Source organism: Saccostrea echinata, unplaced genomic scaffold (assembly GCF_033153115.1).
Source record: "Saccostrea echinata isolate AGI-Se365-2 ecotype Australia unplaced genomic scaffold, CSIRO_AGI_Sech_v1 ptg000019l, whole genome shotgun sequence".
NCBI classification, from domain to species: domain Eukaryota; kingdom Metazoa; phylum Mollusca; class Bivalvia; order Ostreida; family Ostreidae; genus Saccostrea; species Saccostrea echinata.
In genome coordinates, this window is record NW_026889768.1 from 4,196,081 (window position 1) to 4,208,860 (window position 12,780).

At 32.8% G+C, this 12,780-nt stretch overlaps 1 protein-coding gene across 5 annotated transcripts in view; it reads left to right on the forward strand.

Annotated features, from left to right (window-relative positions):
• The window catches only part of LOC133189606 (phosphoinositide 3-kinase adapter protein 1-like), a 31,099-nt gene extending 19,992 nt beyond the window's left edge, over nucleotides 1–11,107 (forward strand). Inside the window, exons 7-17 of one of the 5 annotated variants that reach the window (XM_061324990.1) lie at nucleotides 2,666–2,774; nucleotides 3,419–3,538; nucleotides 4,663–4,758; nucleotides 5,231–5,413; nucleotides 5,922–6,247; nucleotides 6,401–6,461; nucleotides 6,626–6,711; nucleotides 7,380–7,427; nucleotides 7,801–7,827; nucleotides 8,067–8,117; nucleotides 10,917–11,107. In XM_061324990.1, the coding sequence (XP_061180974.1) occupies nucleotides 2,666–2,774; nucleotides 3,419–3,538; nucleotides 4,663–4,758; nucleotides 5,231–5,413; nucleotides 5,922–6,247; nucleotides 6,401–6,461; nucleotides 6,626–6,711; nucleotides 7,380–7,427; nucleotides 7,801–7,827; nucleotides 8,067–8,117; nucleotides 10,917–11,024 (1,215 nt within the window). In that variant the 3' untranslated portion in view covers nucleotides 11,025–11,107. The remainder of the gene's footprint in view (nucleotides 1–2,665; nucleotides 2,775–3,418; nucleotides 3,539–4,662; nucleotides 4,759–5,230; nucleotides 5,414–5,921; nucleotides 6,248–6,400; nucleotides 6,462–6,625; nucleotides 6,712–7,379; nucleotides 7,428–7,800; nucleotides 7,828–8,066; nucleotides 8,118–10,916) is intronic. The other 4 variants (XM_061324992.1, XM_061324993.1, XM_061324991.1 and 1 more) reach the window with 4 other exon arrangements.
• The last annotated feature ends 1,673 nt before the right edge of the window (nucleotides 11,108–12,780 follow it).

Below are 12,780 nucleotides of genomic sequence, written 5' to 3' on the forward strand. Positions count from 1 at the left end.
ATCATCAGCTTTTTGCAATTTTTCTGTTAATTATAATGGCCTTGTTTATGAATCAGTTTGTAGTTCGATCGAATGTTGACTAGTTAGGTTTTTGTTTTCATACTGATTTGTCTACTGATTATTCCGATAACATTGTAAAAGCGAGGGGCTCACGGCAGATATAAATGCTTATTCCTGTATGACCTGACCCTACCTCTGATGTTTCAAGGGATGCTTGTTTATCCTGATTCAAATTTGTATTGCTATATTGGATTTTGAGCTTAGTCACTATTTCTTATCTTTACAATTTTAAAAGTCGCCCGCGTGGCGCAGTGGTTAGAGCGTCTGCTCTAGAGTCGCGAAGTAAGGAGTTGATCCTTACGTCGCGGGTTCGAATCCCACTGTGGGACGTGGAGACCGGTCCTTCGGATGAGACCGTATAAACCGAGGTCCCGTGTCGCAGTAGGTGTTGGCACGAAAAAGACCCCTCACTGCTCAATGGCCGTAAGTGCCGAGCATAGGACAAAATTTGCAGCTCTCCACCGGCAAGTGGTGGCGTCTCCATATGAGTGAAAAATTCTCGAGAGGGACGTTAAACAACAAACAAACAAAAAAAAACAATTTTAAAAAATTACAGGGGTTAAGGAAGCAAATGAAGCATTACATAACTTAGCTATTTTTATTCTTTATTTCTTCTATCTTACTATTTATTTATATTCCGGAAATTGTGTTTGCCACATGCTCTGTCTTATTATCATACAAATGTCGGATTACAGCAGATGTTTCATGTGACGAACACTGACATTACTGAAAATAAGAACCTAAAATCATTTTTTTCTGATTCAAAACTAGTCCATTTCAGTTTACTCTCTGGTCAAGTGTAGTGTTGTTACAAGTTAATGAGTGGTAATCTGAGCATGACCGGATAGCATAACCAGGATCTGCATACATTGGCATAGCGCAATATGCTCTTTAATCTATCTTAGTCCAGCACAATGGTAAAATGACCGAATATCGTACAGCACTTAGCAAACAATAGAGAATTAACGGTAAATACATGTACATCCACATTCTTCCGTGATTTAAGGCTTAGCTATGTTTCATTTTTTTTTTTTTTTTTTTTTTACACAATTTGAATTCCAAATCCGATTTTACTTATCATACAAATTTTGTTCAATCAAAGCCGATTACTAAGAGTTATTTGTTTTGAAATTTTTAAACAATTAATACTAGTGTGCTATTATAAACTGACAAATTAAATTCAATCTAAACAGTTCTGGTTTGAGACTCTTAGCGAGAAAATACACATATCTAGATGTTCATTCTATTTTAGAACTTTTGTCATGCTTTGAGCGTATAATTACTCAAACAATAATTATAATCTTCATCGTTTAAATGTTTAAAATGCATGTACATATGAATATACCTTTCCTCTTTACACAGTCTTCATGTATATTCCTCAACATTTTCAAAAACAACATTGTATTATCTACACGATGCTGTTGAATTTACATCCAAGATAGTCTTCATGTATATTCCTCAGCATTTTCAAAAACAACATTGTATTATCTACACGATGCTATTAACTCTACATCCAAAATATCAATACCCAATTAATTAAAACAGTTACCAGAAAATAGGCAGTTCACCATTCTTTAAATTTTCATCCAATTTATTTTCTTAAATGTTAAAAATAATCATGTTTGTCAATATAAGAATATTCAAATACATGTACATACATTGTATTTAAAAGCAGCTTATATCATAATGTATTTCAGATTTATTATTTTAAATATGAATATTAAAACTCAACATAATTGAACATAATTATAATAGCTATAGTCAACATAGCACAAATTCAAAAGTTGGGATATCATTGAGCCAACCTATAGTTAATATGGTATTTAACATTAAAGTGGAGAACATACTTCAAACATAAGACCAGCGTTGGTCCAATGTATTTTGATTCTAAAAGTACCTAAGAGTCATTGTTCTCACATATCAAAGTTGTTGAAAATTGAAAACTACAGCTAGACCAGCATTCTTAAACTTTATCACAAACTCCCTTGGATATAGCATCAATGAGTCACGTGTTAACATTGGTCTGATTTTGGGCCAATCCTATCTGCGACAGAAAACAGCAACATATTTTTCAATTCAAAAAAAGTTTAGGAAAAAAATATGTATGTCTCCTATCGAACAACGCAGAGGACTATATGTTATCTACCTCTACCCGTCCAACTGTCTGTCTGTCTGTTAGTCAGCCTGTTCCATTTTGGTTTTCCAAACCTTTTTTAAAACGCTTGCATATTTTGAGTTGATTTCTTGATATGTGAGTCTAACTTCATGGGTTATAAATAACGTTAGTATTTCATTCCACTTCGATGATTTTTGTCGGAATGATGGCCCATACTTGTAAGAGACTCATTACTGCTAATTCAATACCCTCAGAATGCTTGTTCTTATTCTAAGTATAAATAACAAACTATGGTGTGGAAATTTATAACAATAAAACTAGTTCGGATAAGCTGATTTGTTGCAGTGTGGTTGAATAGGACTTAAGTTAATCGAAATTTAAGTAAAAAGACAACATTTTTAGATAACCATGCTTCAACACTTAATTTCTAAAGCAGTTCTAACTTAAAATTTAATTCTTTTTTAATGATTTTTAACCTGCTATTAACAGGAGACGGCGGCAGTCATAGAGGTATCAGATGAACTTTATTTATCCATGACAGGAGAACATTTATACAATAACAAGTCTGAAATCACCAAAGAGCCCCAGGAAGACAAAGGTGGGTCAATGTTTGTCCACGGATTTAATCATTCTAATAAACTGATTTATTCCCAGGCCATCTTTAAAATAATGTTTGTTTGCCCTCTCCCTACTCAAGGTAAAAAAAGTTGGGTCTGTAGGTAGGTGGGAATTTTTTTCCCTAGAAAATTTCAACATACATATTGACAGGATGAGAAAATAAAAAGAGTAAAAAAAAATCGTTTCCTGAAGATTAAAAAAAGTTTTGAGTAGGACCATTTTAGCCAGTCGGTAGGGAGAGGGCAAACAAACAATTTTATAAAGATGGCCCTAGAGGTTTTAATCTTTGTATTCTAACCATTAAAGCCAATATCATATGTGAGGAAAGAGTCAGTTGCAGATTTAAGAGACTTTTCTTTTGAAATTTTAGTTATCGCCTAACATTTCTGAAAAAAAAGATAGACAGTTTTCCATTTAAATCAGCTGAGTACAGATGTAATATGTTATCGTGAAATGTACTCTCTGCAGCAACAATTAAGAAATTAAATATTATACATAATTAAATATACTACAAATTCATTTATTGCTAAAGAAAAATGCTAACCTGTTGGGATCTTTTGAGTACATCTGATGTATTTTGTTTTTATTTAGTTTATCATCATTAAATGTTGTTTTATTCTCCAGAGAAACAAGAAAAACTTCATGCTAGTAGACCAAAGAAGAAATTACCACCTGTTCCACGAAAGCATAAATCTGTGATATCTAAGTCTGTGAGCCAGCCTATTATAGAAGAAGAAACTGAAGGTATTAAAAGTGATAGTATGTAATGTGTATATTTAATCTTCAGAAAGATTTCTTAACTTTTAGTTTAAGAAATTAAAGGAATGAAATGGTTTGTAAAGCTAATTTAAATTTATTTCAATTTTGATATAGAAGTAAATGTTCAAAGGCGCAATTACAAAGTGTTATGAATTTTGCAATTTTATTATAGTTCATGATTATTATTATTATTTTTTTTTCTAACACGATGAATTTAGTTGCCTCTAATTTACAAGAATAACGGCTTAAATGTTATTAGGTTTGTATATTGTTTAGGTTTTCAAAGAACGTGTTTGGAAGTGAGTATCATTCCTGCTGAAGTGTTTTCCCACGTCTCTTTTAAGCCGTTAGCATGTTTTTACCAAAATCTTCTTATTCAACCGTAAATTTCACCTTCAGTGTTTTAGATTTTGAATTTCAATTGGATAGCTTCCCGGCCGCCTTAACCTAAACTTTCTGTTGCGTTTGAGAAATTTGTGCTCATCAGTAGATACTGAAAGACGTTGGTACCATGTGATTTGTTTAGCATTTCCCAGATAACGATTTGTATACATTATTTAGCAACACACCATAGCTCAAAAAGAAAAGAGATTCACCGACGAAATTTACATTCTACACTTTCGTTGGCTTGGAACAGTCTTTATTCGAACCCAAACAAGAACTTTTGTGGCCAAACAAGACGGACCAGATCTTATTCGAAACATGCAAACAACTTATAAATCAAAAACTATGTTGAAGGCACGAGCTAGAGCGATGCTGAATTCCAAAACAAAGTTCTGTACTGACTTAATTCATAACATACCTAATTGTATTCGTTATTCGTGCAAAAAGGGGCCATTATACAAGTTCAAGTTCTACAAAGCAAATTATCAATCGTAATATAAAAACATAGATAAAATTGCATAATTCATCATATCTTGTATTTGCGCAATTGTTTATTAGCAATAAATATCTTTCCAAAATATGCATTTATTGGTTCACAAAAGCATGTTAGGTTAAAAAGTTTTTGAGCTGCATATATGCATATAAGCATACGAAATACAAGCTGATCAGTGCATAATTAAGTAGGTAATAGATGTTTGCAAATATACCCTATGCATTCTTGACAGAATCCAAGCAAGAGAAACCTAAGCGGAAGCAGTTACCTCCCCCTCCCGGACAACTAACCAAATCGATGAGTGATCAAACATTACATGCTTTAGAAGGTGTGTTAATAGTTTTAATTTCCAATGAAATTTTATTAGATTGAAATTGATATTTAACCAGATCATCTGTCATCAATTTTTTTAACCAGATTTTTCTTTTTTTATAATTTTGTTGAACTTTTTTGCAAAATCAAATACATCCATTTGTTAAAAGAATGTCTCGTTGTTTAATGGTATTTAACCCAGCATTCATGTGGGTTGGATATCATTTACAAGTAAACATACTCGTATCTCATCCCATTTTATAAGAAGTTAACAAGAATTTTACCAAAGATAAGGTATAGTAAAATCTTATTTTTATCATAACCATAAAGCATTGTAACCCTAAGTATTCATTTTTCAAATAATTTTTCATTTTTGCCTTTGACAAGTCATTTTCAAGACCCTTCACCATTAAGAAATGTATTTGTTTTGTGTAACTCTGAAAATATTTTTAAATGTCCTTTCCTGGAATTCAATATCTTGCTTTTAGAAGAATCACCACCTCGAAAACCTAGTCCTCCCCCTGTTCAACGAAAGGCTTTCAAACAACCAGAACCTACTAAAACAGAAGAGGGTAGTCGTGGGAGAGAAATCCAACCCTCTCCAGAGGATAAAAAGAGGTCACCCAGGAGTTTGTCACCTGCAGAATTCATGGGAATGACTGGAGAGGGATGTGAGTAATTTTATGCCTCCCTATTCCATACCTACACACCAAAATTAGACATATCGTAAACTCATACAAACTTTTTAAAATTACTGTTCCAGTATATCGAAATTGATTTCACAATGTAACTTTGTAAATGACAGTTCCATTGTATAAAAATGGATTTCACAATGTAAACCTGTAAATTACAGTTCCATTATATCACAATGTAAACTTGTAAGTTAAGTTACAGTATATATAAAGTGTAGCAAAAAGATGTTATTGGAATCAGATAACGTATCACACACAAAATACAAGGAGTTAGTAGAATAATACTACATAGGACTGCATCACATAATGAGTATCTTTAAAGCATGTATCAAAAACTATAGGATAAATGTACATGTGTTTACATAAAACCTACTAATGACAGCAGGTGGGGTAGAGAGCCCCACCTAAAATTAGGCTCTACCTTTTAAACTCAATACATATGTTAGGTTAAAATATGGGTATTAAAACAAGTCGTATATCATTGTAGTAAATATGAAAAAAAGTCCCGGCAGCTTAGGGTCGTCTTCATTAGAAGAATTAATTGAAATTCAGCGTGGAGTTTCGGAGAAGGAGTTTTCTATAGAAGAGGCAGAACAGCTTTATGGTGCTTGGAAAGAGAGAAATCGAAGTTTGAGGACATCTATCAAGGATCGACACAGGGGACTCGAAGAGATGAGGAACACGTATGCAACTGTCATCACGCAAGCTAAAATGCAAGGGGAACGACGTTCCATCTTTGAAAGACTAAAAAGTACCTTCGGCACCAGAAAGTCTTCCAAACCCGAAATAGTCTTCGCCCAACCTAATATCAAGGCAAAATTACATTTCCATTTTCTTTTATTTATTTTAAAGACTAAGAGAGTCGGGAGAAAATTATCATTTTTGACTTAATTTTTGAAAAGATAAGTAGATTTGATGTTAATTACACTTCACTGTTTTAATTCGATGTTCGTGTTATTGATTTAGCACACAACTTACGAACGAGTGACAGATTGGACTAACAGGGCGAGTACTCTTAGTTCCTCAAGTAAGTTTTTTTCTTCCTTAATTAAAAATTAATAAAAATTTACCCTATAAGTTTCGTACAGATTTAGTGGGTGCCCAACTTTGATGATCCGCTCTCAAAAAGCAGGTTTGTGGTGAGTCTTTTTCTACTGTTTATGTTAAGTGTCTACATGTTTCATCTTACAGGTTCTGCGTCTGGTTCATCACGTGACAGCAGGATGAGTATAAGCTCACAAGACAGCGTGTACAACTCCACAGATAGTGACAGTGAGGTAATGGTTGCATTTCCCTTTTGTCCTTGCTTCAAATTGAATTGGAGGCATATTTTTAAAAACAGTACGAAAGTGATGAAAAAAGTTTTTTTCTTAAATCACTAAGAAAATTAACGTGCTTAACACTCATCAACTTACAGTGTAACGCAAGTGCTATTTCATATATCTAGTACATCTACACTTAAATTCACAAGTTGTCGCTTTGAGGAAATATCAAAGTGTTATTTTTTTTATTCTTTTCTCATAGTACATCTACCTTTCAATTCCAATTTGTCGCCTTGAGGAAATGTCAAAGTGTGTGTAATTATTGTTTAAGCTGTTTGCTGTTGCTTCAGAGTAACTAAGCTCTTCTGAATTATCTCTCTCGTGTGGCAGCCTTTCAGCCACTTTGATAAAGTGGTATTGTGTGTTATCATTAAGAGTTATCGCTCCTTTAATAAACCAAAAACAATGAGAAATGTTGGACTTTATTCTTTTAAATTTGCATAAAACACAACTTGATATATATAGTACTCATTTTAGTAAAGTAGGCTGTTTTATCAATTGAAGCTGGAAGTGTCAATTCATTAAATGCACATTTCTTCATAATTGTATCGTTTGTCACTATTGTCAGTAAATTTAAGAACTATTTTTCTTAACTATGTTCCTCTATGTTGTTCATTTAACAGGAAGATGAGTCCTCCCAGAGACGAGGGAAACCAACCACTGGTGAAACAGTATGTTTACATTTTTTTTTCATTTCCAGTATTTATTTCATTTCAATCGAAGATGAAGGTGGAGGGACCTCAATTAATATTGTAATCAATAAAATTTATTCATTTACTCATTTATCAATTTTGCATTTCATATTGATACTGTATTGATACTGTAAATGCTCTTTTTGTCAGATATGCAATTTTATTTAATAGAATAGTTAAAGTTTTACTTCTTGATTTCGGATGAGCAAATAAGAAATTTACAGAATTTAGTGCTTCTTGTATGAACATGTATGTTAATGCATACATCTTTAAGAAATCTTATTGAGTCAATGTATTTGTATGAGATTTATAAACGATGGTTATTAAGAAAAACTATAAATAAAATCCACAGTTTGTCTCACAGAGAGGCCAAATTTATGTATGTATACACAGCAGACAAAACAAATGCTATGCTTAACGCGATTTATTATTTTTCTTTTTATATAAGCTGCTGCACATGTAGAGATTTATAAGTTTTAAAAGTATAAATAACTAATATTATGCATCATATTTTATGCAGAATGTTTGCATTTGTTTTTAAATACAAGTATATGCCTTTTTATGAGGTTCAAAGATTATCTTTCAAATAAGCTTAAGAGATGAGTATTTCTTTTAAAGAGAGGCCAAATATTCAACAAACATTTAGATGTGAATAGAAGCAAAATATATGTACGTATTTTAGAGTCATTTGCAGACGTTATTGAAACTTCAAATTTGGCCAATCATAGCTTTTAGCATGCCGGTTATTTAAAAGTTCACACACCCGATATATTTGAGCTTGTTTCCGTGTATGCATTAGTGGCAACAGGTGCATGATAGGAAGAAAAAAAATATATGGTGATTTAATCTGACATATGTGAGGTCTTCGACTACAGGAATTATCCTAATCTGATTAAAGCTTGCAGCCCTGCATTATATTTTTCATATTTAAGGAACGCTTCATGATCATATGTCATCATGCAAGTCTGTGTTATTTACTCGCCAACAACTCACACAAAACTGAACAACATTCCTTATATTTACATTTTACCTGATTAAAAACTGCAGAAATTCACTCAGAGTTACTTTATTAAGTAAAAGTGATGTTTTGTCCCAGTTTGAAAGAATATCAAAGTGATATTTTGTCACAGTGTGAAAGAATTTCAGAAGTGCAGCAAAACTCTTGATTTTCATTTCCTTCACGAAGAGTGTTCTCCCTTGCCTAAGATAGAGTAAATATACCATCCTTACAGAGACTTAAACTGCTAGAGTTTCTTCAAATACGTTTTGAAATCCATGTTTACAAGTTTTCAATCTCGCAATCGCTAAATCATGACGTCTCAACCTCTTCACTTATAATGTTACAGCCTATGACACTGTGTTACGAAAAGAGAGAGGCAACAGAAAAATCAAAGAAAATGTAACAAAAATAAAATTCAATATCTTGTAGAAGAATATGAACTTATTACTCACGAGTTGGACAGGATTTTTTTTTTTATATATTTTCAAGAATGCGACGCACGGGTGATAATATAAAAAAAAAAAAAAAACTGTCCCACTCGTGAAGTGAGTACCATATGTAACTACATAACAGTGGGCGCAGTGGTTAGAGCGTTGGCTCTAGAGTCGCGGTGTAAGGAATTAATCCTTACTTTGCGGGTTCGAATCCCACTGCGGGACGTAGAGACCGGTCCTTCAGATGAAACCGTATAAACTGAGGTCGCAGTAGATGCTAGCACGAAAAAGTTCACTCACTGCTCAATGGCCCTGGGTGCCGAGCATAGGTCTAAATTTGTAACCTCCACCGGCAAGTAGTGGCGTCTCCATATGAGTCAAAAATTCTCGAGAGGGACGTTAAACAACAAACAAAACTACAGAACATTGAATATCCTTTATATATATTTTGCATCAATAATTATGAAGTCAGTTTAGCGAGAGTTTGTCCGTGTATCTTTTTACGCTTGAGTATACATGCATATGGCATTCAAATCAATTACACAGTGAGTCCAATTTAAATTGTGTCAAATTGTTAATATTTATGGGGGTTTTTTCTCAGGTGATTGCAAAAAAGCTTGATATATGTTTATATACGATATAATTCTATCTCGTACGTAGTTATCTTCTCTTTTATCTATTTTCTGATACATCTACATATGTATGTCATTCCAAGCTATATATCTGAACTATATTCTCAAGGCTTCTGTAAAACAAGGCAGAATAAAAGGTTTATTATTAATTTTATCAGTAAATATAAATCAAGGTCATCATACTGGGATTTCACTTTTGATATGTACTTAAGATAAAAATTAACATACGGTTACTATATATCCTAGTGATTCGTCATTAAAACGATGAAGTCTATTGTTATTTTTTTTTTATCTTATTATGATGTTAAGGTTAGAGTGGTATTTAATGAGCACAGTACTAAACTCGTTATACTTTTATGGAAATCGCATAAGTGCATGGCTAAATATTGTGTTTACTTGCTTTGACATGGACTTGAGTAAATGCTTTGAAAACGGTTTCGATTCTTTAAAATGTTCTACATTTTTCAACAATAAAGCAAAGAGCCGTGTTTCATTACTTTTTTTTCTAATCAGTAGACGTTTGCTGTCCGTTTTCGTTCGTCATCCCTACTGCATTTTTCAAACAGCATTTAGAAAGAATTAATTAAATTGAAGAGGGTCTTATATACATGTACTGATGAATCAGTTTTATTTAAAACATGCCCCTAAAGTCAAAATTGTGTCACAAATGTAGATTCCATTAAATTCGTTTAAAGAGACCAGACCTTAGGGATGAAATGGGCCACAAATGGAACTCAGTAAAAGGAAAATCGTTTAAAATATTCTTGGAGGTGAATACAGACACAAAGTGTCATGAATTTGTTATAGAAATATAGAATTTATAATTTTAATCATTTATAGACCTGTAAAATACAAATTATATGATGTCTATTGAAAAATTCTCATTCTTTGATCTCCACATTGGCCACAAAGGAGGTTCAATTTGTTACAAAGAAATATATCAAGATTTTAAAAAACTTCTGTAAAATAAATAGTCAAATTCATTTGCAAAATCATCAAGCAGTGGAATTTTTTAACTGTTATTAATTAGAACATATAATGAGGTAATTACTATGTGGATTTCAATGTTTCAGATCATGATAGAGGAATTCAAAGTTTACTTAAACGAATTGTCAAAAGTATAGTTTCCTTTGTCAATGAAATTCAAATTTGTTTACGTCATTGTCCTTTAATCAATCGGAAATACCATGTGTATTTATACTGTCAATCTCTATGCAAGAAGTAGACAATAAATAGAACTAATTAAAGAACATATGAAATAGAACTGGAATTTTGGGCATATTGTACTTCGGTGAATATTAACTCCTACAGTCCTTTAGTTTATTTATCACGAACCAATCTGTTAACATAATTGTGCTCTTGTTGAAATGTCTTTGATTTTATTTTTTTAATTTTTTTTCAGTCCATGGCAAAACGAATGTCCTACAAAGAACACTACCTCCAACAGTCTATGTCAGTGGACAAGGAGGGCCCCCCTCCCGTTCCTCCAAGGGGTAGCAAGCCCAAATGACGAATTGTTCCCATGTAAATAAGAAAGCTTAACGAACTTTCTACATGAAGTGTACTGAGAGTAGTAAAAACAAACTGATAATATTTGGTGTTTGTTGTCTTGTAAACAGCTCCGTTGATTTCATTGTATTTTTTTTTATTTATAAACCAATATCAAGTATTTACCAGTGAGAGAATTCTTCAAAAGAACCATGAGTAATCCTTTGCCATATTTGGATGTTTTAACAGAGAAAGACTTTGAAGGCAAACTGACAGAAAAACTTGTGATAAACGTTTGACTTCAACTTTCCTATCATCATCTTCCTTTACTTATGTAGCTACATGTATACACCATTATCATCTGCATATGGAGTTTATGTCTCCAAGTTAATTCGATACACAAGAGAGTATTCTACGTTCGAACAATATTTAAAACGATGCAGGCTATTGACAAATAAGTTGTTCATACAGAATATGAACAATCTCGTTTAAAGTCAATATTTCATAAATTTTATGGTCGATACAATGACCTTGTCTGCAAGTACAATCTGTCTTCAGACAGACTGTTGAATGATGTTTTTCATAGAAATTGTTAGGGCATTATCATCTCACTCGGTTTACTTGACTTGGCAGGAGATGCTTATTCCTTCATGATCCTTCCTCTGTTTTCAGAGGTCCGTGACGGCTCTGCACATAATTTGTATTGTTTAAATGTTTTGTTTTTTTTTAGGATAATCACTGTTCCTTATCTTCATATTTCATTGTTTACTAGTATCGGAACCGTTTTCATTTTGGGATTCTTTGTTAGATAACGGTTTATTTATTTGAAAAAGAGTTTTTATGATTTTTCATATACACATTGTATAAATATGATTTAAAGTTCTCAATTTTAAAGCATCGAAATTCCAACTACAACATACAGTATCACATATAAAATTTCTTGAGAAAAAAAATGAGTATCTTGAATCAGTGAAATATTTCGAGATAACGAACAGTATTCGAGCTCAAAAGTCCATTAAACATTACAAAATAAGAGCAGAGCAATACGGACCTCTAAAACTTCGGAGGTGGGATCAGGTGCCATGAAGGAGTGAGCATCCCCTGCTGACCGGTCACACCCGCCGTGTGCTCCTTGTCATGATCGGGAAATAATGGAAAAATCCGTCGACAATTCAGTGTGTAAATAATGGCCTAACAAAAAGTATGAAAAAGTCAGTCAGTATTTGACTTAATGATAGATTGTATTTGCTGACAAGGTCATTGTATCGACCATAGAACTTACGAAATGATGACTTTAAACGAGACAGCTGATATTCTTGTTTCATCAACTTGTTTGTCAATAATTTACCTCGTTTTAGAAATTGTTCATACGTAGAGCATGCTCTGACGTATCGAATCAACTGAGGGATATAAACCCCGTATGCAGGTGATAAGGGTACATTGCTGCATAAGTAAGGAAAATTGACGATTGAAAAGTTAAAATCATCACGTTTATCATAGAGCTTGGTTGTTAGATTACCATTAACGTCTTTTCTAATAAAATATCCAAATATGAAACAGATGTGTCAGACTCTGTGGTATCTTTTGTACCAAGCTCATCGGGATATATCGTGTCGACATAGGAATGGAAATAACCATTGTTAATCGACAATACATCGTCGATATATCTAAATGTCGAGTTGAAGGCCACAGCAAGTGTTTTCTTCTTTTCACGTAAAAGATTTTGGATAAATTCTGCTTCATATGAATACAAAAAAAGTTCTGCTAATAACGGGGCG